Source organism: Sturnira hondurensis, unplaced genomic scaffold (assembly GCF_014824575.4).
Source record: "Sturnira hondurensis isolate 20B ecotype Veracruz unplaced genomic scaffold, ASM1482457v3 Scaffold0006505, whole genome shotgun sequence".
Classification (NCBI taxonomy): Eukaryota; Metazoa; Chordata; class Mammalia; order Chiroptera; family Phyllostomidae; genus Sturnira; species Sturnira hondurensis.
In genome coordinates, this window is record NW_028079136.1 from 5,108,290 (window position 1) to 5,136,282 (window position 27,993).

General features: G+C 49.5%; 1 protein-coding gene across 1 annotated transcript in view; it reads left to right on the plus strand.

The window, feature by feature from the left end:
* Nucleotides 1–3,956: 3,956 nt before the first annotated feature.
* The window catches only part of DKK3 (dickkopf Wnt signaling pathway inhibitor 3), a 43,352-nt gene continuing 19,315 nt past the window's right edge, over nucleotides 3,957–27,993 (plus strand). Inside the window, exons 1-4 of the mRNA XM_037050059.1 lie at nucleotides 3,957–4,062; nucleotides 4,637–4,881; nucleotides 11,313–11,450; nucleotides 14,831–14,914. Coding sequence (XP_036905954.1) covers nucleotides 4,669–4,881; nucleotides 11,313–11,450; nucleotides 14,831–14,914 — 435 coding nt within the window. The 5' untranslated portion in view covers nucleotides 3,957–4,062; nucleotides 4,637–4,668. The remainder of the gene's footprint in view (nucleotides 4,063–4,636; nucleotides 4,882–11,312; nucleotides 11,451–14,830; nucleotides 14,915–27,993) is intronic.

Sequence of the window (27,993 nt, forward strand, 5' to 3'; positions counted from 1 at the left end):
AATCGTCTCGAATGCAAACCTCCCTCGAAAGGAATTGCCTTGTTAAAATATTGGCCAGACAGTTCGGTAGCTAGAAACAGAAACTGGCTAAATCTAGCTCCAACAGAAAGAGAAGAATCCAAAAACATCTCACAGCGTCCAAGGGCAGATGGTGCAGCTGGGGCTCCGATTCATAAAAGGACACAACCAAGAACCAGGATGACGTCATGGAATGAAGCAGCTACTCTCTTCCTCCCCATCACCCCCCTCTCAGGCTCAGGGAATCTCTAAATGTCCCTTCCCCTCATTCCCTTTCTGTCTTTCTCTTTTCACACTGGCTTTTGTCCTCAAGCAGCTAAATGGTGTCTCCAGTCTCAAAATCCAATCTTGACTCTGATGAGTCAAGAAAGAATCCAATCTCCAGTTCAATCGAAGTAAATGTAGGCCCTGGTGGGGTGGCTTGGTTGGTTGGAGCATCATCCCATGGACCAAAATGTTGCAAGTTTGGTCTCTCCCCAGTTAGGGTACGTACCTACATTTTGGGTTTGATGCACTGTTGGAGGTACATATAGGAGGCAACCGATCAGCGTCTCTCTCTCTCTCTCTCCAATCAATAAACATATTTCAGGCGAGGATTTAAAAACAAGTAAATGTAGATGGAGAGATATCCATGTGGATACCACATGATACCCAACTCCCACTAGAGTTAATTGGACCCAGGATGGACAACCCCATAGACACTCTGGAAACAGTTAGCTTTTATTATTTTCTCTTTTTAAATTTAATTTATTTTTTAAAGACTTTATTTATTTATCTTTTAGAGGGGAAAGGAAGGAGAGAGGGAGAGAAATATCAGTGTGTGGTTGCCTCTCATGTGTCCCCTGCTGGGAGCTGGCCTGCAACCCAGGCATGTGCCCTGACTGGGGATCGCGAATCACGATCATCTGGTTCGCAGGCCTGTGCTCAATCCACTGAGTTACGCCAGCCAGGGCTAATTCTATTTTTTAAAATTGTTTTTCAACTACATGGACATACAACATTTATCAGTTCTAGGTGTACATCATATAGCCCGGTGATCTTCCCACCAAGTTCTGTGCCCACCCGACACTGCACATAGGTGTCGCACTATTATTTATACTCTGCACCCTGTACTTCACAGCCCTGCGACTGTTTTTGCAACTGGCAATGTTACTTCCTCATACTTCTTTCCTTCAGTGCCACTTTCTCTCTGTGGTTTCCTCCATCTTACTGTCCAGGAATTGTCTGCTTACTTCCTTGCTTTTTCACATCCTGTGGATTCCCGGTGAGCCAGGACCCCCACCTCTGGCAGGCCCCTCATTCCTTAGGCATCTCCTTATTAAATGCTAATGCTCCGCGGGGCCCAGCTGGACTGGACATGGCGGCGGGGACCAGCATCTCCCGTCCTGTGAAATCCCACTTGGCTTGCACTCCGGCAGGGGAAGCAGATACTAACTAGCCGTGCAGATGTGCTGTCTCTGAGCCTGCCCTTCACGCTTTCCCAAGTTATGTCCAGTCCAGCCTGTACAAGACGGAAAGGAAAGAAAAAGGGGGAAATGTATAATCAACCCTCTGCTGGTTTAATTAACTATTCTGAATGGTTAAGTGTTAAAGATCAGGGCATGACCATCACCTGTGCTATCCATACATCCTGGATATCTGAGGTTTCCTGGTTTGGGTACTGTGCCCTCCCCGGGCAGGGAACCGATAAGCCTTATCTGCGGCCTAGAGCCCTTACCTGGCTCCAGCTGCCAGTTCAGCGCTCCCGTCCCCCCACCTCCCCCGGGGGGAGGAAAGCTCCCAACCATTGGAGCAGACAGAGGGCCTTTCATGAAGAGAAATGCCACTCCACCTGGGCCTTGTGTGGACCCCGCCCCCTCCCCCCCATTCCAGTCTCTCACCTCGCGGCAACGCAGGCCGCGTTGCTGGGCCTGCAGGAGGCAAGTATTTCTGTCAAGAGCTGATCTAGGAAAAGTCTGTTTGGTCATTAGATGATTTTTGTTTTGCTTTGTGAGCGGGGAGTGGGGAGCTCACCCTTTGCTTTGTTTGTTTCAATGTCTTCACCAACTGTATTAAATAAACCAGAAATAATACAACAGACACACCATACACCCACGTGCAATTAATCAATGGTGTTGATTAAGTAGATGTGAGCATTGGGACACTTTCGCTTTAGCACCCCCCCACCCCCCACTGGTACACTCTCTTTCACGGAGAGAAACAGAGCGTTATAAATACAGCTGTAGATGGTCCCTGTCTCTTCCTCTGCTTCCCTCCTCAGAGGCAGCCTGCCCGTCTCTGCGCTTTCTTGCTGTACTTGTAGCGCCTATAAACAATATGTACTGTTGATCTGTGTTTTCAGAATACACACACGTAGTATTCTGTACATATCATTTTGCAAATTGCCAAATTGTGTTTCTTTGAGATTTATCCAAACTGTTGCCTAGTAATATTGTTCGTTACTTTAACTGCTGTAGTCTGTTGTTTGTAGAAATCCCAGTTAGTCCATTTTCCTACTCAAAAACACTAATATGTGGGTTTCACACTTTTTGCTATTGAAATAGTGCTTCAGTAAACATCTTTACATGCAACGCCTCCAGCCAGGTTTATAGCAGAGGAGGCTGGCCGTGAAGGAAGGCTCTGGAGCCAAATTCCAGGTTCAAAACCACTTACTAGCTATGTGGCCTTAGGAATGTGTCCTCATTTGTAAAATGGGGAAAGTTGCAGGGCCAACCTCAGACATAAGAATTAAATGAGTCGTACCTGTTCCTGGCACATAGCTGAGTGTTTTGTGATGGTGCTGCTGTACAGATGTATCAATAGCCATTGTTAATTAATTGGCCCATCCATTTCTCAGGGACCAAGCATGTATTATGGTTCCAGCCCTGGTAACACAAAACTGAGCAAGTCTGTCCCTGCCGTCCCCCACCGCCGCCCCCCACAGCCGTTCCCCACCCCCGCCCCGAGAGCTCCTGGTCTCTGGGGAAATGGGCCAGTGACCAGGCAGGCCACAGTGAGCCAGGGCTGCAGCGGGGAAGCTCATGGTCCCGAGACAATGTCCAGACGGAAAGAGTAATAGGAAGAAATAGGAGGAGGTTTAACACAAAACACTGGCTTATTCAAAAAAAATATGTGAGAAATCCCTGTTCTCTGCACGCACATGGTTTTAAAATTGTTTTTTTAAAAAATAGTGCCACCTGTTCTAAGTGCTGGGGAAAAGGCTGTGAACAAGACGGTTCTGTTCCCATTTCGACAGTGAACACATAACCCACGCATGCTGCACACTTCCCATGCCCGTTATGCTCATTAACTAAGTCTTGCACTTGCAACTATAACCTCCCGTTGCAGTCGGGCTCCCCGGAGCGCAGGCAGATCTGGTGACCTGGCCAGACAGACCAGGTTCCGAAGAGCCGAGCTGGGATTCCCCTAGGCGGCCTGGCTGCGGCCGCCTGGCCTTCGCCACTCGGCATCCGCCCTTGAGAGGCTCGCTGACCTTCTGCTGGCCTGTGCTGGGAGCTCCGAGTGGGTTTTCTTGGCTGGAGTACGGTGTCCGCCGGGGCAGACAGGTACAGGTCAGCGTTTGATGGGCCTTCAACACCGAAGTGAGGGCCTGGGATTTCACCCTGTGTGGGCTACCCGCCGAGCGGAGGATGGTTTGGAGAGGGCCCGGTGGGACGCAGGAACGCACCCCTTACGCCACTGTTGGAAGAATTTTAGGAAGAGAAGGCAACGGGCTGGGATGTCGGGATTAAGAGAAAGGGACAGCTTCCTGTAAGACTGGATCTCGGAGGCAGAGGAGGCAGGCCCGGGGCGTGAGGTCGCCGGCGCTGGTGGCCAATAGCGGCGGGCTGGGCGCGGCCTGCCCCGCGGGGCGGGGGCCAGGCGGGCGGGCTGGCCGGAGGGCGGGGCGCACTTCGGGCTCGTTCGGGTACCAGCGCCGCCGCATCCCCGCCGCGCTCCTGCACTCGCGGCCCGCCCACCGCGCCGCTCCGGCTCCCGCAGCCCCGTGGCGGCCTACCCGCGAGGCCCGGCAGGTCCAGCCTGGAGCACGGCTCTGTCCAGTCGGTGGGTGAGGGGCGGCGGCGGGGATGGGGTGGCTCTGCTTGATTCCGTTTGGGTGGGTGAGGGGCCGGACGCTGGATTGGGGTTCGAACCAGGGGGTAGTGTGTGGACCTGCACTCCGACCACCCAAATGGGGCCGAGGTTGGGTGGCGGCGTGAGCGGGGTGGGGGCACTGGAGCTGCGCTCTGACCCGGTCGAGGAGAGGGCAGGGCTCGAACGCGCTGAACCCAGGAGGTGGGGTGAGCTGAGGGCTATTAACGAAGGGAACCGGGGTGCGGATACTCTAAGCAGGGGGCCATCACTAGGGGCGGGTGCAGAGCTCAGCCCCTGCTTGAGGAGGGCGGGTGTAGGGGTACGGAGGGGATCAGAGCGTGGGGGCGCGAGGCTGGATCTAGGCGTTGCTTCTCGGGCCGAGGGAGCTGCGTCCTGGGGGCACTCGGTTTCTCGCATCTTGGGGTGGGTGCGGGGAAGAGGGGCGCCGGGGGCGGACCTGGACTCGGAGTCCCCGGGGAGGCCTGGTGGGGCGGCGAGGCTTGCGAGGGTGGTCCGCGCGCCCTGACCGAGTTCTGGAACACAGGCGGAGGCAGCGGCGTCGGGCGCAGAGCGGAGATGCAGCGGCCCGGGAGCACCCTCCTGTGCCTGCTGCTGGCGGCGGCAGTCCCCACGGCCCCCGCGCCGGCTCCGACAGCGACTTCGGTTCCCGTCGAGCCCGGCCCGGCTCTCAGCTACCCGCTGGAGGAGGCCACCCTCAACGAGATGTTCCGAGAGGTAGAGGAGCTGATGGAGGACACGCAGCACAAACTGCGCAGCGCAGTGGAGGAGGTGGGTGCGCCACGGGGTTCTGGAAAGCACCAGGCTCGGGCTGGGGAAGACCAGGCAGGGCGGTAGCAGGGTTCCAGGCTAGTCAGAGTCCTAGGTTTCGCAAAGAGGCTGCTAAGGGCCGGCCGCAGAATCGGAGTGATCTGGAGGCAGCTCGGGGTGATCCCACCTCCCGCCTTGTCTGCCTCCCTGCCAAACGATCTGGATGTGAGCCTGTCCACCGAGTAGCCTCCGGCTGAACCCACCCACGGGTGGCCAGTTCTGGGTCCTCATCTGCAGGCTGCCCGCCACAACCCAGCTTTCTTCCCCTGTGCCATCCAGTGCCCTCCGCCCCCCCCCCCCCACTTCGCGTTGTAAGCAGATGTTTCTAAGGCCCCTGGTATTCCAATGTTGTGTTTTTGCGGACAGGCTAAGGAGCGTCCAGGCTTTTCAAGTTCTAGCTTGTCCACTGGGCTTTGAGCTTGTGCCATCTTCCCAAGACACAGTTAAGATGCCATGTGGGGACCAAGAGCCCTGAGCTTTGCTGGTCATCTCTGTAGACTTCCCCCAAAGCCATGTGGGGCAGAGAAGAGAATTGGGATCGTGAGCCCAGCAGTGTGAAAGATCAGAAGGTGGTGGGTTGGGGGAGGGGGGTAATATGAAAAGTGGCCCCACCTCCACCCCAAGAATGCTTTGGAGTCAGTCCCAGGCCCAGGTGACATTGGACAAATCCCTTAACATCCTGTACCTCAGTTTCCCGTGTCAAATGCTATGATATGTGTGGGCACCTGGCATATAGCAGCTGATAGTATCAGATACCAGGTATGGAGGCAAAACTGCCTGGCTTCTTCCTTCTGTCATCTCCCAGGTCCAAACACTGTGGTTGGCATCCTCTGTGGTGGGTATACAACTTTGTCAGGCCTGCCAGCCAGAGGGTGCAGCTGGCCCAGCTCTCCCAGCCCTGGTTCCTTGTTTCTGGTTCCTATGGCCGGTGAAGAGCTCAGCCTGTGGGCATAGTCACTGTTAGGCCCAGCTCTGGCTGCAGCCTCTCTTTGGAGAGAAGGAGTTAGCAAGAGATTAGATGTCCAGGCTGATGACGACGGGTCAGGAGTCTTCACACCCATTTGGGTAAAGCCCCCAGTGCTGGCTGAGGTCTCTCAGAAGTTGCTTTCTCCCCTCACCCCTGTATAATTTGGGGATATAGCCCCTTCCTCCTGTAACAGTCAACCTGGAGTTTTCAGTGAGGCAGTTACATGGGCAGCTGTACCTGAACATTCACTGCATGGGCCAGATTCCAAACCCATGGACTTTCTATTTCCTGTTAAAACACAAGAATCATGACATGGAGCAATTAAAGAGGGAGGGCAGTCAGGCCCCCACTGTCCCTAAATTCTGTACTTTCGGATTAAACTGAGCTTGTGATCCTTCCACTCTTCTCTGGATTCCAGAGTTTGCCCTCCCACTCGCAGATTCTCAGTGACACCGAGTAGGTCGCTGCCTTGCTTTTATTCAGCGGGGGCTGGTCCACGCAACGTGGCCCTCGGGTGGGAGCTCCTGGTGAGGGAGCAGCAGGGAGCCTTCAGGATCGTCACTGATCAGAGCGGTTTGGGGCCCAGCAGGACCGTGATGGCGGGGTCCACGCAATGGGAACTGTCCACGTTGGCTGTGCCTAGGCCCCACCTGTCCTCTCTCCAGATGTGGCGCTGCTTACCTTGTGAAGATGGGTGAAAGGAAGTTTGCCACCAGGGGAGGCGCTGGTTACCACTTCCACCCCACTCAGTGGCTATTTCCCAAAGAGTGTCCTCGCTAGCAGTGGGGACAGGTTGAGAGAGGGGCTAAACACCCGAGTGGCCGGAGAACGGGCCCTGGGGACCAACCTCCCTTTATATGATCCCAGCTGTGTCACTCGCTAGTGGTGGCATCCGGGCTCTGAAGTGGAGGGCATGTCTACACCTCAGGTAGAAGAGAGAATTGAATGGAAGGGTGCGCGAATAAAGCAAGTCACCTGGCCGTCTAAAATGGGGTTAAGTTTAATTGGTGTAAGTCAGCCTCTAATGAGGTTGTTTTAAGGATTAAGGAGATGTGTTATTGATAAATAATGACTATTATCATCATCATATCAATAGTATGTCATCATATTAACAGTGCTGGAATGAATAATAACAAAGAACCACCAGTGTGCAATATATAATAGATTCTCAAGAGATTGTGGCTATTGCTATTAATTGTCTTTTTAAAGAGACTGCCAAAAGGCCCCTTCACTCTCATAAACACAGGACAGTTGCTATTTACTCTTGTCCGGGTAAGAACCGAAAGGACCGGGCCAGATGTATTAACTGTTTACATAGCTGCATCGTGAATCTGCTTTCAAGTGACTTCCTGACACTTTAAATATCCCAGCTGACTCCGCGGTGGATTTCTGTAGTGGGGGAGACAAAGGCAACTCTGCTCGGGGCGCCATTATGGGGAGAGCCTATCTGATCTTCACACGGGTCAGTCCAGGCTGTCCCTGCGTTCCTCTCTTACTCTGTAAGTTGCCGATAAATGTATTTTGAGGATAAGACCACTTCACCCCATCCCCCACGCACTCGTTGCCTTGTCTGTCACTGGTGTATTTTAGAATATTCCCAGGAAGGACCCCAATACCAAGCCCGGATTTATCTTTCTGTTTTTCCTACCGCACTTCTTTAACAGATTCAACCAACCACAAATGCCATTTTAAGTAACGTTCACATTCCTCCTCTGTGAAACAAGTCCTATTGCTTACGTTTTCCTTGCTAGTGGCCATAATAGTTGTGGTTGAAATTTCCATTGTAAACTGTGCTTTTAGTTCATGGTGCCATTGAAGAACTGTTAGCTCATTCCATTGAAATAAACCACTGGTTGAGAGGGAGGTTTCATGAAAAGACTGTCTGCTCAGCCCAGAAGAAACTCTGGATTTGGTAACTTGTCAATTATTTGAAAACCGAACCGGGAGATTCAGATTCCCGTGGGAATGTTAAAAACACAAAGACATTCCCATCTCTTTCCGGATAATCGGAGCCAGGGCATCTGCAGTCTCCTACTCTTTTCCAGCTCTACCTGAACAGGCCAGGCTCTCTCTCATGGAAAAAAAAAAAAAGAGGTCGCTTTCTTGCCCATCTTTGTCTCCTTTCTTGAGTCCATTCCATTTCTCCTCCATTGGTTAGCGAACTCCTCAAGCGTATGATAGATAGTCCGCTTTTTCCACTTCTACCCAAACATTCCCTGGCAGGCTACCTTCTGAAACTGCTTTCTTAAAGGGCAACACTGTGAAAGTACTTGCAATAGCTACATACAGCTTTGCTGGTTGGCAAACACTGTACCGGGCACTTGGATTTTGTGATCTTAATTCTCACATCTGTTCAACAGAGTAGGGTTATCCCCCATTTTATAAAAAAAGAAAGCTGGGGTTTAGGAGACATTCGTCATCTTGCCCAAAGTTACTCAGCTGCTTTGTGGCAGAGCCGGGATTTGGCCGCACCTTACCTGCCTCTAGAACCCTGGCACGTTCTACTGTGCTGTCCTCTGAAGACCCTGGTGGTGGTTTGTTTTTTTTGTTTGTTTGTTTTTGTTTTTGCCTAATCCTGTGGCCAGCTCTCAGTGGCTTGGTAAACACTGTCCTTCTAGACATAGTTGGAGCCTTTGCCACCTGGAAGTCTTCTCCCCAGCCATGACTTTCTCCCCCCAGACCTGGTTCTAGCCAGCCCTCTCACTGTATTCTCTTCTTCCTCTGGCTGTATGGTTTCCCAACTAGTCTCCGGAACTTGCTGCAAGTCCCCATTATGGCCTGGAGCAGAGGTTAATACCTGGGAGCAAGTGGGAGGCAGGGAGGACCCCAGAATCATCTGAGAACCTCATGGGTATCTGCAGTCCCACCCCCAGAAGTTCTAATGTCACAAGCCTGGTGAGGGATCCGTATACACTCATATATATTGAAAGTTTGGGCCATGACTGCTATACCCTCCTGGCTGAGAACCAGACAACGGCCTCTGCCTCAGAACTGCCCCTGGATCTGCCTGTTGACCATTTTCTGTTTCATCATCCGCCACTTTACACTGTGTCCAGCATGGACTCTCTGCGGCAGCTCTCAGCACACACCGTTGCTGTCCAGGCTGCCACAGCTTTGCCATCTTTGGGTTCCTCGGTGTCCAAACGCTACCCATTTTTGAGACCAACCAAGTCATGCCTCCTCCTGCTCCTAGAAGCCTCTCTCCTCTTCTTTGAACCCCTTCCTTGCTTCTAGAGACCATCAAAATTATCCTCAGACTGGTGTGTGTGGGGCTCTCCTGTCTCCCCAGTAAAAGCATGAGCCACTCGGGCAGAATCCTGTACTGGGACGGCACACAGTTTGCAGGCAGACAGACTGACCCGAGTTCCAGTTTGAGCTTTGCCACTTACTAACAACGTGATGGCCTAAGGCAGTTTCCTTCGCCTCTCTCAACCTCCTTTTCTTCATCTGCAAAATGAGGGAAATAACAACTCCTTCATAGGATTGCTGTGACCATTCAAGGAGACGTGGTCGGCACCTGGTGCAATGGCTCACACACAGCTGATGTCCAAACACGGAGGCTATAGTGACGATGACGATGACGATGATGAAGCCAGTGATCAACTTTAAATATCTCCGCATTCAACTCAGGGTCAAACACTGACCAAGTCTTCTTATGATTTTCCGGGCCTTTGTGCCTGTCAGGATTTCTCCACACTTACAGTTCAGTGTTTCTGAGACATGGAAATTTGTGTCCAATATCCAACCCAGCTCAGTAAATCTGGTTGGAAGAGGAGGGAAAAAAAGGGCCTCGTGTAGTAAGTACATAAGGAGAGAAAGAACAGTCATTTTTAAATAAAAGTGGTGGTGAGGGGGAGCACGTTTTTGAGGATTAGTTTTAAATAGGGTCAGTTTTCATTAGTTTAAAATGAAAATAGCCCAGAGTGAAAGATAGCAGTGTGGGAAAATTGCCAACTTCATACTACATCTTCTCTTTGTGTCTTATTTTTGACTCCTAGAGAGAGTAGCTGATTGGCTCGACTATTTCATGATGTGGCCTCCCTTTGAGTCCAATTATCTGTGAATGGGTCATGTTGTCAACTGCCCACTCATCAGGGCTGGGACAGGGTGATAAGTCTGGAAGGGGAAATCAGGTGAAGATGTGAGTCAGCCAGCCCTCTCCAAAGGGTCATCTGATCCCCAAGAGGTGGAGTGGGGAAGGAGACACAGCTGCAGCCCTCCCTGCAGGGGGAAGGGGCTGCCCAAGTTTGGGTCCTCTCCACCACCATCACCAGATCTTGCAACAAGGGTTTGGGAACAAATAATTTATTTTAGAAGTGATCCCGGAAACACTAGGAAGAAGTGGAAAAGTGACATGGGAGAGAAGAAAAGCAATAAAGACTGTGCCAATGAGAAGGTTACTGCTCGGGGTAGCTAGGGCTCAATGTTACCAGCGTCCTCGGAGAGAGATCATATGGTTGAGGACGGAAGGGAGCTGGAGTACTGACCCCATCACCCGGCTCACACTGGTTGAGCATTGTTCCTGGGTGTTAACTTCCTCGCACCGGGGGTCTGTACACACTGAGCACACTTCAGTAGCCGGAGATTCCCCGTGGAGAGGGACAGAGTTGGTTGTTGGCATGGAAGGGAATTGAATACAGGTGACCTCCAGATGGGGCCATGAGGAGACGGGCGGGGCACCCATGGTGTTTGTGCAGGGGCCAAGAGTACTCAGTGGGAAGATGCTCACGTCCCAGCTCTGCCCTTTGCTGTGAGTCTCAGAAAGTTGTCTAGTCTCCCTGAGCCTCAGGTGCCCTGTTTATAAAACACCCACCTCGTAGGGAGCTTGTGTGATTTGTGGCTGTGATATAGGTAAAACATTTAATACAATGCCTTTTCCTAGTGCGTACTCAATTAAAGGTACCTGCCATTATTATCAATAGTTGTAATTGCAAATAGGGAAGGGAAAGTAGTTCTTTTTCTTCTTTTAAAAAAATTTCAGGAGAGTGAGAGAAGGCAGGAGAAGGTGGCGGGGGGCATGCATGGTCACGGAAAGAGACATGACTTAGGGTAGTGACCACACATTGTAATATACAGTACGCATGATGTCTTATAGAATTCTCCTGAACCCTATATAATTTTATTGACTAATGTAACCCCAATAAAGTCAATGAAAAAGGTAAAAAAATATTTTCAGTTACAGTTTACATTCAATATGATTTTGAATTAGTTTCAGGTGTACAGCATAGAGGTTAGACAGTCATATACTTTACAAAGTGTCCCCCTGATATTTCCAGAACCCACCTGGCACCATACATAGTTACTACAATATTACTGACTGTATTTCCTATGCTGTACTTTATATCCCCATAGTTTTTTTCCCTAATGGACTCTGACTTGTATAAAGAGAAAACAATTTTGCTCATTTAATGTATTGATTTGATAGATGGAGGCGGAAGAAGCTGCTGCTAAGACGTCGTCAGAAGTGAACCTGGCAGACTTACCTCCCAGCTATCACAATGAGACCAACACAGAAACCAAGGTGGGAAACAGCACCATCCACGTGCACCGAGAAGTCCACAAGGTAAGGGCAGTCGAGGCCAGCACTTCCTTCTTTCCACGGCACCCAGTCCCATCTGAGAACTAAGATTTGGTTTACATATTTGATACACAAGCCAAAAACACAGGTGAGGATGGTACAGCACAGACTGCAGACTAGAGGGAGTGGAAGAACTGTTAAAGGGGAAAGATATGTATCAAAGACCTAAGTTGCTTTTGCACTGAAGCAGTAAGTTTAACTCCAGGCTTCCTGCCAGTCCAATTGCAAAAGAATGTTCAGGGATTTTTCGTTACTTGAAAAAAGGAAAAACAACAACAAGGGCCTCCGGAGATATGCTGTGCTTCCCTGGTGTTGGACTTTCAGAGTTCATCTCGTGGGTTTTATCCTTGTTTCCATGGAGTCGAGATAGAGTTCTGGAGTCCGAGCTACTGTTTCCTTAGGAGGAATTCACATGGGACCTACTCCGTCTTCAGAAGGAAAGCCTCAGTTGCCACAGGATTGAGCATCTTGTTTTCTGGTTGCCCATTTAAAATTCTGCAGCAGGGTTTTTCCAGCATACGACCCGTCTTTTGGTCTAATATCTTGCAAGAAAAGGAAGCAGTTTCATTCCCGATCCAACTTGAGGAATAAAATACTGCAAATCTACAGGCACCTAGTTAGCGTACTCCTGCGGTGAGATGTCCCCAATGAGACTGGGACAGGAAGGACTTTGAGAGCAAGCTCTGTGAGCCTGTGTTAGCTTGAGGAGTCTGCTGTGCAGACATTCAGGATCCCTGTGCGAGGCCGTAGGGTCTCTGTTCTGTTGTGGCCATCAAGGAGCTTGACCTCTGATCCCATTTCAGCTCCTCTATGCGGGGCCACGACAGTGCTCACAAAAGAGCCTTACTTTCGTTCAAGTGTCCAGGTAACGACTTGGTTGAAACAATAGCATTGCCGCGCCACAGCGCACCAAGGGGTCGATTTTCACGGGCCATTGCCTTGACTATAAAGCAGCTTCTGTGTATGGCTCTTCGCCTGCTGCACACTGATGGGCCCAGCTCCAGAGCGTGCCCCACCCCCGGGTGAATGAACCAGTCACCTGCTGAGGAGTCTTTTAGCATTTCTCATCTAAAGACGGGAATGTTTCCAAAAGTGATTATTTTATTCTCATCAAAACCAGTATTAAGTCACCCTTTCTGACAATAATTAGTGAATAAGTTCAGCTGCTTTATTTATTTTTAGATTTTATTTATTTATCTTTAAAAGGGAAGGAGAGGAGAGAAATATCAATGTATGGTTTCCTCTCATGAGCCCCCTGCTGGGAACTGGCCTGCAATCCAGGCATATGCCCTGACTGGGAATCGAACCGCGATCATGTGATTCACAGGCCTGTGCTCAATCCACTGAGCTACACCAGCCAGGGCTTTCAGCTGCTTTTTAAAGTTGCTCCTTGTAGGTGTCAGAATATTTAAGTGTGCATTTTCCCAGTAACTATTGTGATATTAAAAAATTATGTAAAATCTCCTGACCCTCAGTAACCACACTTATAAAATAGGAATATCAGCAGCTGTATTACAGTATCGTGAAGGTCAAATGGCTTAAAGTCTATGAGCGTTCAGTGTCAACTGTAAAGTACCATGGAACAGCAAGTTGTTTTTATTATTACAGCTGTTATTATAGTAAAGTTATGTTACCAGCACAGTGTAATAGTTCTCCAGTCGGTTCCATGGAGCCCTGTCCTGTGCAATGGATGCTTCAGGACAGAGGACTCAGCAGTGGTAGCACATATATGGAAATGTTCTATAGATTCTTCTCATGTAGACACAAAAATCCACATTAGTATAATAGGCTCTGAGATGTCCCACAGCCTGTATGTATAAGACTGCAGATTTTTTTTTTTAAATACAACTTTGGTTAATTCTATTAAACTTTGGAATACAGGGAGAAGACATTATGTCTTTGCTGGGGAGAGGAACTATTTAGATAAAAAATTCAAAGTATGTGGATGAAGACAGGATTCTTAACTCCTTAGAAAGAGAACTTGATCCACCACCATAAATTAGGCTGAGTTTCCACGTTGTTCTGGCTGCAGGTTTCTGCGATACTGAGCTGGCAGGAACTTTAAAGGTCACCTAGAGATGAGGAAATTGTGAATCAGAGAGGGGAATGACTTGTTCCTGTTACAAAGCAGATGGTCGTTGGCAGCGGAGCCAAGGCTCAAAGATCACAGATCTCCCAGCTCTTGGGTCAGCAATCTTTCCGTTTGAACCTAAACATTAGACGTGGCCTTGACAGGGGCCAGCACGGCCTGGGCTCCACGTCAGGATTGGAAGGCACAGCTCTGAGGTGCCTGCTTCTGTGTACAGAGTCAGAGGCAGACGACAGACAGGCATAGTGGGCCAGGTCTCTCCTGCTACTCAAGTACTTTTTTGAAAAATACAAATTATTTGTATGTATCATTAAATATTTAGTACTTCTATTTTCTTACCACTCCTTGTCTTTTATTCATTTTTTGACATTCAAACATAGACTTTCTTGTACTTCTCAACAGTTCCACACATAAGTTGTCTTCCCCCCACCACTTGACTGAAATTCTCTGGGGGGTAAGGTATGCATTATCCCAGTGGTTTTAAATCCCCAGTGTGCATCAGAGTTGCCTGGGGAGCCCGTAACATTTAACTCACCCCAGCCCAGTCCTCAGGGGTTTTCTGTCATTGATAGTGGGCAGTTTTTAGAACTCCCCAGAGCTTTGATCTAGTTCTCACACATGCCTACGTGCTAGACTCATCTGGGGAGCTTCATGAACTAGCTATGTGTAGGTCCATCTCCTGGGACTCTGGGTTAGTTGGTCTGAGTGCTTCCTTCATTGATCCGAGTGGGCCCGTCACTGATGGAACTGCCCCCTTTGTTGATCTGAAAGGCTCCTCCACCGATCAGAGCAATGCCTTCAGTCATCCCGGGGCGGGGGGCGTTTTTTGATCTGTGTCCTTGACTGAGTTGAGTCACCGGAATCAGGAGTGGGGCAGCTACAGCTAACAGCTGCTCATGAAAGGTGTTCAGTTAGACCCCCCAGACCTGCAGCTATAGGAAAGAAAGTTTACCTTGGGTTTCAAGTGAGGCACCCTGAGAATGATAAGAACAGCCAGCCCTGAGCATTTGTAGGTGACGGGCTCCGCGAGGAGTGCTTTACACAGACCACCTCGTCGCTCCGCGTAGCAGCCCTGGGAGGTAGACTCTGTGACATCTGTTACCACTGCTGGGAGGGGAAGCTGTTCATCTCAGGGCTGCTGCTGGAACTCAGAAGGAGAGGGGAGTGGGCAATCTGTCTGCTTGGCTGGATGCCCCTACTTCAGAAAACAGGAGAAATTGTCACCTTTTCCCAGCATTCCTCCTATTTCACACTCACCGTGCTTGTTCTGCTGCAGATCACCAACAACCAGACTGGACGAACGGTCTTTTCAGAGACGGTGATTACGTCTGTGGGAGATGAGGAAAGCAAAAAGAGCCACGTGAGTTGTCACCTCCCCTGCGCTCACACCCTGAGGCACACACGCCTCCCTGCCCCCTGCCAAGGGTGACCCAGGCTTCAGACCCTGGGCAGGAGGGAGCTGCCTCTCAGGCACCTTTCCTGCCTCGTTTCGGCCAAGAGTGTCTAATTCCTGACTAGGCCAATGCAGTCTGGTAATGGGCTCTGCTTTCATGAACGTTGCCTCAGAAATAACAGAGAAACGACATTCAGTTGTCATTTGCATGGTCTCATCTCAGCCTTGAAAGGGGAACCTGGAAGTACCAGGTACGTTGATTAGGGACCCTGGTCCCAAGACCTGGTGCAACGTCCTAGAGCCTCTGGCCCGTGCGTGCCTTGGATCAGGTTAGCCCTGAGCAGGCAGTTTGAGAGCAGGAAAAACGTGAGTGGAACCCAGTGGCCTCCAGGGAAGAGGGTGCCTTCCCACTGCAGGTTCCTGCTCGGCCCCCTCGTGATTACACCTGCTACTCAGGTGCCTGCCATTTGGTCCAAAAACACAGGGGTTATTTTCTTTAATAGAATTATAGAGGCCTCAAGTTGGAAGGGGTGTTATTTCACAGAAGGAAGACCTGGGCACAGTGACCCCATTGGACTCACTGGTCTCCAGGCTCCCAGGTCAAAGGCGCCTCACCGGCAGTCGATTGTCTCAAAGAAGCGGCTGGCTTCAGCTGCTCATGTGTGGCCAGGCCTGAGCAAGGCGACTGCCTCACCACATGGCCACAGTAAAAATATGCCTCCTTTGTGGACACCGCGAGGACAAGCCTTTCTGTGCCCAGGTGCCTTTTGCAAATTTCCGAATTGTGAGTTCTTTCCCTCCGAGGATCCAGGATTTTCCCTGGCCTCTTCTGGCCTTATCTCCCGGAGAGAGCCAGTGCGTTCGTAGCAGACGGGGGTGGTGCCAACTTGGTCGGGAGTCAGTGGGCTCTTCTGGGCCTGTCTCTGGCACAGTGCTCAGACACACCCTGCCAGCCTAGGGGTCCAGGGGGCTGTGTGTGATGCTAATGACCCGACATTGGTGGGATGGGGGTGGGGCGGGCTGTGTGGTGAAATGAAAAGACCTTGAGCAGCGGAGGCTAGGAGCAGGAGTGGGTCACCTTAGCATTCCCGGCTTCAAGCGGGGCAATGATTTTCTCCATTTCCCCAACTCTGAAAGTACAGAAACCTCTGAAACAAAGACAGGATTGACTAAGGTCAGGAGGGAAGAGAAGCCAGCTTTTGAAGTTGGGAAGAGAGAGGGCAGCAAAACAAGAAACAACCAGTTGCAGGTACCGTCATGTTGCCCAGAAGGAGAAGCTTTGGGGAGTTCTGGGTGTGAGTCTCGGTTTGGGGCCCCAGGAGGGCGGGAGCATCAGAGCAGAAGCCATTGCGTGGAAAGGACCAGGGAAACAGAGCTCACAGGGCTGTGAATTAGGGAGAAAAAAAAACCCCACTATCCTCAAGTTAAAAAAAAACAACCTATGGTTGTACGATGAAGGAGGTTTTCTCCAGGGAGCTTCCTGGAGCCCAAAGGGCAGCAGCACCCCCCACCCCCGCCCTTCCCGTGGTGAGCACTCCTGTACCTGCCAAAGGGCTGAGTACACACGTGACCTGCAGCATTCAAATCACTCCTTGCTCTCCCCTGTGCTCCACAGGGGAGATGGCTGTTTTCCCCCTGCGATGGGGGAACTGAGGCTGTGGTCACTGTGAGCAGGTGAGAGACAGGATTGAAAAGAGTGTGCCTGGGTCAGAGAGCCTGCGCGTGTGTGCTGCGGCCAGGGTCTGTGCTAGCTCTCCTGAGAGTGCTCACTCTCCTGTGTCCCTGCTCAGCGGGGAGGCCCAGACCCTCCACGCCTCTGTACGCCATCTCCTACGTCCATTGTGTGACGCGGACGTACGGCACCGCCTTTGTGCAGTGCGTGATCGGAACCCCTGTGTACATGGTCCTGAGAGTGCAGGAGGCTGATGGGACAAGAGATCCCAGACACCCAGAAGGTAACGGCTCACCAAGTTTTTCTAGATTTCTGCTCGGGCATTGGGAGTATTAACTCACTGAGTTTCTCAGTGAGAATAAATTCAAGTGGGATTGGTTAGAAGGGAGACCTGGGCATCTGATGCTTGGTTGGTTAGCTAGTTTCCGGAGAATGGTTTCGTAGAGAACAGACTGGAGACTTTTCAAGCCACCAGTGATATGGATGTCCTGTTCAGAAATGGTGACGTATGTACCCCACCCAGAGCCTCACTCATTGCCAGAGTGGCTTGCTGAAAGGCAGAGGAGCAAGATCTAGTTTCAGAGGCCCACAGAATTCTTCCCTCTAACTGCTCTTGGTTCCTGGGTCACCACGGTCCTAACACAGCTGAACAGGGCTCATGCCTCATCTTCTCACAGACTCGAAGCTCCTCTTCCTGAGTAGGAAGCTGTAAAGCCTAGATTGCTTTCAGAGGAGTGTGAAGGGCCAAATATTGTCACCACTGTCCCATTCCAGAGTTTTATATTGCAATACTTTTTACAGTTTGCTCTGAAATGCATTACGCGCTCAAGAACTTTCTCTTAAGTGGGAAAGGGACATTTGCCATTCAAAAGGACAAAAATTATGTGCTGTTCCAATGTTCAGTGACTGTAAACAGGGGCCAAATTTTCAGGATTTAAAAGTCCCAGATGAATTCACTTACAAATAATCACCCAGGCACCCCCTATTTTCCTTTCTTCAAATGCTGGTATGCGTATTAATATGTATGGTAACCCGAGGAGGCCCATGGAAAGTTACAGACAGTAATACTATATGCCTGTCTAGAAAACTTAGCACAGCATGTGCAAGGCGTGGGTCTGTTTTTACATTCAAATGGAAAGGGGAAAAGGACATTGCAGCTTGTTATTTCACCCGAGTGCGTCGGCGACGGAGATGTGGCCTGACGTCCTCCTGTGAGGCTTCCGAGCGGGGCCCTCAGCCTGTCTCCCTTCACGGGCCAGTGGGCAGCTGACTGACGTGCTGCTCCTTCTGTGCAGGGGGAGGTTGGGAGGGAGGTGGGATGTTGGAAGCCAGAGAGCGGACACACCACTATGCGTCAGTGGGAAGCTTTTATTTATTTATAGCCCTGTGTCCCCAAATAGGAAGAATCCAGTCCAATTAGTCAAGGCACCATTTTGAAGGGGCACGTCTCCTAATTAAAACACAGCTCACAGCCACCAAGCTCAGCGCGTTGCGCATTTGTTGTCTTTTCTGTTTTTACACTGGAACATGAGATGGAAGAGAAGGCTCATTTGTTTTTCCAGCTAAACGGTTGTTTGAATCTATAGGTTCAACTCCATTATGCCCAACTCCAAATGTTTGGTTCTACAGGTGTGAACCAAACATCTTCTCTGTCGTGAGGGTGCTTGCCTGTTATTTGTGCTGGAGATGGGGAGAAGTGGGAAGGTAAACGGCGGCTGAACTTCTCCAGACGGGTTTGTTGGTTTCCCATTGAACAGTGAGCATCCTGTCACCTCGAAGCCCAGGGAGACCCAACAGGAGTGTGGGAGGAGCCAGGGTGTTGAATGACAGCCTTCTCCCCGGCTTATCCATTCATCACTGAGGAAACATAGGTGGGGTGCTGGCTTTGTTTGCTCTCTATGCCCTGATTTCTTTTTTTAAATATTCTATTGATTAATTTTTAGAGAGAGGGGAAGGGAAGGATAAACAGTGGGAGAGAAACATCAGTGTGTGGTTGCCCCTCATGTGTCCCCTATTGGGGACCTGGCCCACAACGCAGGCATGTGCCCTGACTGGGAATTGGACTGGTGTGGCGACCCTTTGCTTCACAGACCCGTGTTCAATCCACTGAGCTACAGCAGCCAGGGCTATGCCCTGATTTCTGGAGTTGCAGAGGACACTGTGATGACAAGTCACTGGGGGGTCTTATTTTAACAGAAATGCTGAGGGGAAAGGCATAGGCCTGTTAGAGAAACTCAGTTCCCAAAGGTCCCTGCCCCCTGAAGAGTCCTGCTTGGGGCGAGAGGGTGGGGCACCAGGCATGGAAGTCAAACTCTGACCTGACCCTTCCAAGCTCTGCCCTTTATGAATCAGCTTCTTCATTTATCAAATGGGGCTAATAATCCCTGGTTCACAAAACCGGGTAAGCATCTAGGTAGGCAAGGTTTATAAAAGCTCTTTGTGTGAGGCTCATTATTATTGGGAAGTAATTATAAGTGGATTCTAATTGGTTTCTCCCCTGGTTTCCAGCAACCTACTGCCAAGAGAGTGAGTTTTCCCCAGAGGCGGAGGGTATGTTTAAGGACTCCACAGGCCTCTTTCCACTGACGTTTGCAGACGGTGGCTCACTCAGAGCCCCGCCTCACCCTCTGAGCAATGCACTTCCCCTGGGCTCTGTGTTCCTAGCCACAAGGTTGACTCACCTGCTGCCCTTGCAAATTGGATGTGTCTGGTTTGGGCATTAGGGATACAAACGAAAGCAAGGATGGGCCGTAATGAGTGACAAGAAGAGTAGGTGATGGCCAGGTGCTGCCAGGCTCCAGGACAGGCCTTGGGCTGGCAGGATGTACACTGGTCTCTATCGAGAACAGCATAGACAGTAGGTAGAAAATAGACAGGGGGGAGAGCAGGAATACCATGGGAAATATAGAATCTAAAGAATTTGTGACCCATGGACATGAATGAAAGGGGGGAATGGTGGGGGAAGGGGTGTGCAGGGTGGAGGGGAATGAAGCGGGGAATGGGACAACTGTAATAGCATAATCAATAAAATGTATTTTTAAATAAATAAATAAAAATAAAGATATAATCAAGGAAAAGGAAAAAAAGAGAACAGCAGACTTGAGGTTTAAGAGCGATGACCCCATCTTGTGTGAATGTGTATTTCCACCGCCCTGTAACCAGGGATTTGGGTACCTCTGTGATTCCGGGTTCACATTTTGAGTTGAATCTGTGATTTCTGGCTAAGGATGAGGCCCTCGTGCCTTCATCCAATAAGGAAAATTACAGGGAAAATGACAGAGCTCTGGATCACTCTGAGAAATGGATAAACAATCTCCAAGTCAGTAAAGCCGATGCAGGCGTTTCTTTGTGAGCTCTAACCTGGCTGGGTTAAGTTATACTCTCCTCACCCTAGCTCTCCGTCAAGAAGGAAGTCATTACATGTACATAGTCCACGTCTAAATGTGAAATATTGTGAAGTTAGTAAATGAGGTTAATGTAGGTTTCATATAAGTTGGTAGAAAATGATGTCTTCAACAGAATGTTAAGTGGAGAACAAGCGATGTGGAGCAGGATCTGTAGTATATTAGGAATATAATATATGCCTTAAACATCAGTATATTACAAATCTCATTTTTAGGAAAAAAGTATATGCATTAAAAACCTTGGCAAAATATAAACTAAATCACTAATAGATATATCCCTGGAGGAATTGGAATTTGCAGAGACATTTTTTAGAGAGTTCTATATTTTTAAATGTTTTTAAAAAGAGCTTGTGAATTATTTACAGTTTTGCTATAAACAACTATTTATATTTTGGAATGATTTTGCAAGTATTTCTCTTGCGATGATCCTGGAAATTAAATTGCTTAGTCAAAGGGTGCATATCTAAAATTTTGAGGAATACTGCTGAATTTCCCTCTAGAAAAGTTACAGTAATTTTGCTCTTAGCAGAAATTTCTGTGGCTGTGTTTCACTAACCCTTACCTCCAGTGGGTGGTACAGTGGGTGGTTATTTATATCTGTTTTGTTTGCTTCTGTTTCTCTGATTACTGGTAGGGTCAAGGGGAATAGCTGGTTAAGAACTGTAAGCTGTAGCAAACATGGAATGTTCCACAGGTTTATCTCATCCCTCCCTCCCTTTTGCAGGGGGCAAAGTCAGTTTTGCATTCCAGGCTGTTCCCAAAACCAGACCCCATCTGTCCCAGTGTGGGGCAGATTAGGAAGGTGTGGCTCTGCAGTGGCAACTGTCAGAGTGCTTGGTGTCCGTGTGAGGTGGCTGCTGGGCTGTGAGTCACACCAGGGGGAGATGATGGTGGTGGTGACATGCAGCCTCCTGCCTTCACCCCTGTAAACACAAAAAAACAGGCACTTTCTCTTTCCTTCTTCTCCGACCTCCACCAACACCCCAAACACAGGCTTAGGGGCCTCCTGGTCGGAGGAGCCCTCCGTAGGGTGGCTAAGTTCCCAGGCAGGTGGATTCAAAATGCAGCTCTATTGTTCGTGAGCCTTGTGACTTTGATTACGTTTTCTAACTGCTCTAAGACCTTAGTTTCTTCATATGTACAGTGCAGTTAGTAAAAATACCTTCCATGTCGTGTTGTCAGGAGGGTAATGTAAAATAATCTGAGCAAAAAACACCACACGGTACCTAGAATGCCAGAGTGAGTGGTCAGTGTCGGCCACTTACTATTTGATTACCTAAACCCTGGCTGTCAGAATCCCCAGTATTGTTAGTCAATGCATTCATTTATTTGCACATTCAATGAGCCCTTACTGCATGTAGGGCACGTAAATGTAAAAGGTAGTCCCTAACATCAGAGTGTCCCCAGGCTAGCTGTGCACCAAACAAACCCAGACCGTTCCAGAGTGGGTTCCTGTTTCCGAAGGCAGAGGCTGTGCAGGGCATGGCAGGAGCACTGCATGACCACCAGCTCAGGCAGTCCCGGAAGACTTGCTGGGAAGTGGTCCTTCATGGTCTCTGGCGTTTCCGCTAATTTTACCAGCAGATGCGTTAATTGCCCCTTTGTTCCAGACTATCTTTTCAAAGAAGTTTCTACAGCAAGCCGCCTTGGAGACAGAGGCAGCTGTCCCTCCTTGGTGGAGGGGAGCTTTGCTTGCAGCCCATTATAAACAATTTGGGTTCACCAAGCTTGACATTCCTCAGCTGGGGTGTACCCCACTGTAGGCACAGCAGCTGCCTGGGCCCCTCCATGGTGTCACGTGGGCACTGGGGTAGGGGAGCTGTTGAAAACATGAAGCTCCCGCTCCTTCTAAGTGCTGTCAGCAGTAAAGTCCTTTGTCACTGACCCAGGAGTCTCATGTCTTCTGCTGGCATCCATGAAACTGGAAGGCTCACTTGTCACCTTGCAAGTAAATTCTCAGACCCTTCGCACTTTCTGGCAGGCTTCCTGGAAGAGGTGGCAGTTAAGCTATATTTTGAATGATGTCTAGGAATTCTCCATTGTGGACGGGAAAGGGCATTCCTTGCAGATGCCCTCTTTGTTCAAAGTCAGGGCAGCATGTGGAAACAAGGCCATGTTTGAGGAACAGTGTGTAGTTTAGGATTCCGGAGCTGGGGGTATGTTTGACGAAGCAGCAGATGAGGCTGAGGAGAGGCAGGAACCAGATCAGGAACGGCTTCAAGAGCCCAGCCAAGGAGTTAGAAACTCATGCTGAGTTAGGGACGCATCCTACGTCTGAAATGCTTTAATGTGCCCTGTACTGTGTGCACACAGAGTCCTGAGGCTCTGCGCAGTTCCCAGAGGTCTTTGGAGGAAAGAGCCAGGACGATGTGGTTTGGATGGCAGATACGTTGATGAGGACAGAGTTTTGCTTAATCCTGCTGGAGCCTGAGGCCTGAGTCCTGTATGCCCTTCAAAAAGCCTGGCTTCGGGACTTGGAATTTGGAAACTTTTAGTTAGAGGAGGAACACTCTGCTTTTATGTGGTGCCAGTAGGTAGGCCAGATAAGGAACAGGGATTGAACTTGAACTCTCATTAGGCTGAGGGCTGCAGAACAAGCCAGTGTCTGTGGTGTCTGAGTAGCCTGGGGCTGGAGAGCTCCCCCGGGGCCGGTCTGTGGCTGTCCACTGCCCTTGCAGCCTGGGGACCCGCCAGGCCAGCCTGGTCAGTGTTCCCCACGGGGCTTGCACGTCTGGCTGGAAGATGCGTAGCCCTGCCCTTCATTGATCTTTGGCATCATTCTGAAAAACTCACAAAGCTTGTGAGTCTGTTTTGTTTTATTTTTGAAATAATGTCAAGAACCACAGTGTTCCCTCACTTGGTCACTATGACTGTGAAAGTGACTGAGTTAACCACCTCTCTCCAAAGCTGCCTATGTCTCATGTTCAGGTAAATCCTGGTAGCAGTTCAGGCCAACCCATCAGTGATGTGATTAAGTACTCAGCATAATTAATGATCATAATGACCAATAATGATAGATGTTGATGAAGATAAGAATTGCCATTTATGGGGCCCTTGCTCTGTGCCAGGCCCTGTGCTTGGGATCTGACCAGCTTCCCTCACACAGTCCGCGTGAAAAGGCAGATGTGCCCTTGACCCCATTTCATAGATAAAGTGACTGAGGCTCGGGAAGGTACACCACAGAGCTGGGTGGCAGCACCAGTGCTATGAGGGAAAAACGAGTCACTTAGGTCTCAGCGATTCCCAAACTTCCAAACACATGTTCTTAGTGGGACATTTCTAAAAGCTGTGAGCAAATGTGTATACTGTAAAATGTACCTCCCCAACCATGTTTAAGTGTGTGGTTCGGTAGTGCTTCCAGCTCATTGTGTGACCAACCTGTTTTCACCCTGCAGAACCGAAACGCCGCACTCACTAAACAATGACTCTCCACGGCCTCGATCTCCCACCCCTCGCCCCTGGCAACACCCTCCACTTTCTGTCTCTGTGAACACGGCTGCTGTGGGTCCCCCATATGATACAGCCATCCACGAGTTGTCTTTCTGTGGCTGGTTTGTTTCATGTAGCACAGTGTCCTGGAGGTTCATCTATGTTGCAGATGTGCCAGAAATTTCCTTCCTTTGTAAAGCTGAAGAGTATTCCATTGTGTGTGTGTGTGTGTGTGTGCATGACATTTTGTTTCCATGCCTCCATCAATGGACACTCTGGGTTGTTTCCCCCTCTCAGCTATTGTGAATGATGCTGTGCCGAACCTGGGTCCAGGGTATCTCTTTGAGTCCCTGATTTCAATTCTTATAGGTACATACCCAGAAATGGAATTGATGGATTATATAAAAATTTTAATTTTTTGAGAAACGTCCACACTGTTTATCATAGTGGCGGCACCACTGTGCATTCCCCCAGTGGAGCACGAGGTGGGACATTTTTTACCTCTCGTCTCCATGACTGTAGGAACTAGGCAACTCATAGACCCAGATCTGAGCTGAAGGGCTGCACAAAAATCCCCGGCTCTGCTGCCGTTGCTCAAGGCAGTGCCTTCCAGCACCATCCCAGGGGTTGCCTCTGCAGGGTGGCGGCCACGGTCTCAGGGTGCCCCAGCCTCTGGCCAGCGGGCTGGAGACTGCCCTCAGCTCAGACTCTGGCTGCGTCTGGGAGATTCGTATCTAGGAACCAAAGATGTGATTTTTTTTTTTCTGACCATTAGGAATCCATGCCCCTCTCCACTCCCTTCTTTATGAGATCCCCACTGTGGTCTCCTAGGAGACTCCACATGCTTTGGGGGCCTTCCACTTCCCTATGAGGGCTCTGCAGACTCCTGGGGGCTCGGGGAGGGGCTCAGGCCTCCAGGGAAAAGGCTTTGTGCTGCTGCTGGTGGTGGATTTTAAATTCCCACCAGTGGTAGGGAGGGTTTCCTGGGACAAGGGCCAGAGGGCAGAGCCAGTAGAGGCCTTGGTCATTCCCTCTCCAGGGTCAAAGTCAGGGTCAGTGGAAGGGAACTAGATCAGGATGGGAGTACAGGATGCAGAGAGACATGTTTGGTGCTCTCAGGGACTTTGCAGTCTTGCCCCTAATCCGATGAGCTGAGCTCGCCTTCTAAATCAGGTGGGAACGCGTGCTCCGGTCCCATCCCAGGCAGACTGCCGCCTGGTGAAGTGATGGATGGGGGCCGAGTCATGGACGTTTTTGCCCAGATCTCATTGCTCTGTCTAGACCTGCTGTCAGTTCCATTTTCCACCTCTACCTCCTGGCAGAGAAAGAACAAACAAGACATCAGGGTACACTTTAGGGAGCACGGGGCAGTGGGCTTTGGAGTCCGAAGTGCCACGGGCTGGAATCTCTGCTCCATGGGCAGCTTCCCCGACTCTGGGCGCTGGCTCCTGCTCTGTGTGAGGAGAATTTAGTGGCTGGCCCATGGCACGTGTTTCAGAAATAAATGACAATGTATGGAAAGTATCTGGCACTTAATAGATGCTCAATAAATGTAAATTCTCCTTTCTGGCCCTAATTTCCTGGACCTTCAAGGGCAGGAAGCAGTGATATGTTTATTTTTTATAAGGTTGCTCTTACTTGAAATACAGTACCTAAGACAGTTTCCACAGTGGTGGTAGTGAAGGTGCCAGACCACGCATGCAGAGGCTGTGTGTTAAGACAGGTCTCCGTCCAAAGGTAAAGTACACCAGTATTTCACTGAGTCACAGAATTGTGAGCGGCAGAGTCCACAAGGTTCTTCAAGCTCCTGTAGACCAGGGATGAAACCACGTGGCACCCACAATGCTGTGCACCCACCCTCGAGCCTATGGCAGACATCGCTAATCAATTGCAGGTCTTCCCTGGTGAGACCAGACAGAGCCTCAGAACTTGAGAGAACGCAGTGCTTCAAGCAGGTAATCAGTTGGGAAGAGCACTATATGTGAAATCTGTTTCTCACCCCTGCTTTACCCCAAACCTCACATTTTAACGAATGAGAAAACGGAAGTGGGAAGGTGCATAATTTTCTCCAAATCATGCAGCTCTTGGAGGTGGGGCTTCGCATCCAGTCCGTTTCAGCCTTTGGTACGCTGTGGACCTGGAGTTTCCTGTTCAGGGGGTGGGGTCTAACTGCCATGTTTTAGGACAGCTCATAAGACGGTTAGGAACAGGGAAGACATTCTGCCCGATGCTGAGAAAGACGGCGAAGACCAACAGAGAAGGGCCCCCCCCGAAGCCCAGGGAGCAACACCGGAAGTTCACGGAGTGGTGGCCAGGAGAAGTGTCTGGAGGGCTGTGAGCCCTGGGAAGGCAGGGACAGTGCCACACTGGCCTCCGTGTTGACATGGGTAGGCCCTCAGCAGTTGAACGGATTTATGAATGAAAACTGTGTGAACAAGAAGTGAATTGGGGAATATAAACAGAAGCAGAAATCCTTGAAGCTAAGGTTCAGCCAAGAGCTGCAAGTATGACGATGAGTGTTATTCGTTTGAAAAATGATTTTCACTATATTTTTCTCTCATTCATTCATTCACTCATTCATCTACATTGGCAATTTTCAACCTTTTTCATCTCGTGGCACACATGAAGTAATTACCAAAATTCTGTGGCACACCAAAAAATACACTTTTTGCTGATGTGACAAAAAAGTAGGTATCATTTTGATTGATTTTCAAACAATAATAATAGTAATTACCTACCCTTTTTGCTCCAAAGTGACTTTTTAAAAGTCAGGTTTCTATATACTGGGTCCAGCAGAAGTAATGCCTGCGTGAGTGTGGTTGGTAGGGTAATAATATGGGTGTAATAATTTATAGTTTTAATTTGAATATTTCACCTAAAATGTCATATGATATGCTTGAGTGTGATATTATTATGTTACAAAATTACATGCTTATGATTTTGTAATAAAAAATTTTTAAAATGGACGTTATTTGTGCTGGACCCTGTACATGTACACACGTGAAATGCATACATATATGTATGTGTAGATACATACAGATCTCATTGCTCTATGAGATCTATCTACATATCTATGTATATGTAGATACACATACATATATGTGTGCACACACATGCATTCTCCCAATGTGTTTATATACGTGTGTATGTGTGTACATGTAGCACACATGTATTTCAGGTACCAAGAATTAACCAATCAGATGCAACCTTATTATGCAGCATAACCAATAAGATGCAGCTCTATATACAACCTATGTATTAGTGGTTCCAGATAGGGCATTCACACCAGATGACTATTGCTGTGTTGCTGTGGTCATTTTTTATTCAACAGTTTAAGGGAAAATTCAGTGCCCCTGAATAAATAGTCAAGTATTGCATGTCCTAAAAATCTTTGCAGCACACCAGTCAAAAATCGCTGATCTATATTACTGAACACCTACCATGTATACTCTGCTGTATGCCGGGTGTTTTTTCATGTTTTCTAACCCTTTTCATACTGAGAAGGAAAAGGATGAGGACACTGGAGTTTAGAGAAGTTCAAGTCATGGTAGATGTGGAGGAGAAGAACTGCAGTATGAACCCGGATATACATTTTGGCCTTTTCAATAGAAAGGAGTTTCTGATAGAAGAAGTCGTGGAAGTTTAGAGCCATAATCCTAGGTGGTTTTGCAGAGGCTGTCGTGAGCCTTCCACCACCTGCTCATGTTCCTGTCATTTACATCACGTTGTTGAACACCCACCTCCCCCAAACTCCCCAAATGAAAAACTGAGAACCACAGGGATCATTGCCTCCAGGGGTGGTGGAGCCTGAAGGTCACTGGCAGAGATTATCAGAGGAAGGTGGTAAGGACACTGTGGAATCTGTCACCCACTTTTGCTCTCACCAGTGATCGGGAGTGAGACCTGCTGCCACTCAACAGGGACATTCTAAACCACTGGAGTATTTTAAGTGGGTAGCATGTGCTCCTCTTTGAAGAACTTGGCCACTGACACATTGCAGTGATGTGATGTGGCAAATATAGCCACAGGGAAACAGCCTGAATTTTCCAGAGTCTCATAATTCAGGGCCTCCCCAAAGAGGGAGCAGGTATGGAAGGCAGAAAGAGCCCATTGCCTCGTGAGTGGTGGTCAGGGTGGAACACATTTCGGCTGGACGATGGAGGAGGACCTGCAGTCCAGGCTGGCCGGACCCCAGTGGCTCAAAGTGGGCAGAGGCAGCAGGCCCAGTCCTCAAGCCCTGAAGCAGCAGGCCGTGGGCTCAGCCCACATGCACAGGTTCCCACCCAGCACCCTTCTGCTTTTGCTGAGCTTCCGGGGCCCTGTTTTTCCCATCTGCAGGGACCTCCTTCCCCAGAGAGAACACAGGCGCTACAGCAGAAAGGGCAAACCAGAGGCCAGTGGTCACACCTGGTAACTGTCTTGGTGGAGTGGCTCCCCTCCCGCCGACAGTGTTGCTATGATTGAGAGGAAGGAAGGAGAAATAATGTTCACTGAGCATCTACTATGTACCAGGTGCTGTGTGACCACTTCGTATAAGCTCG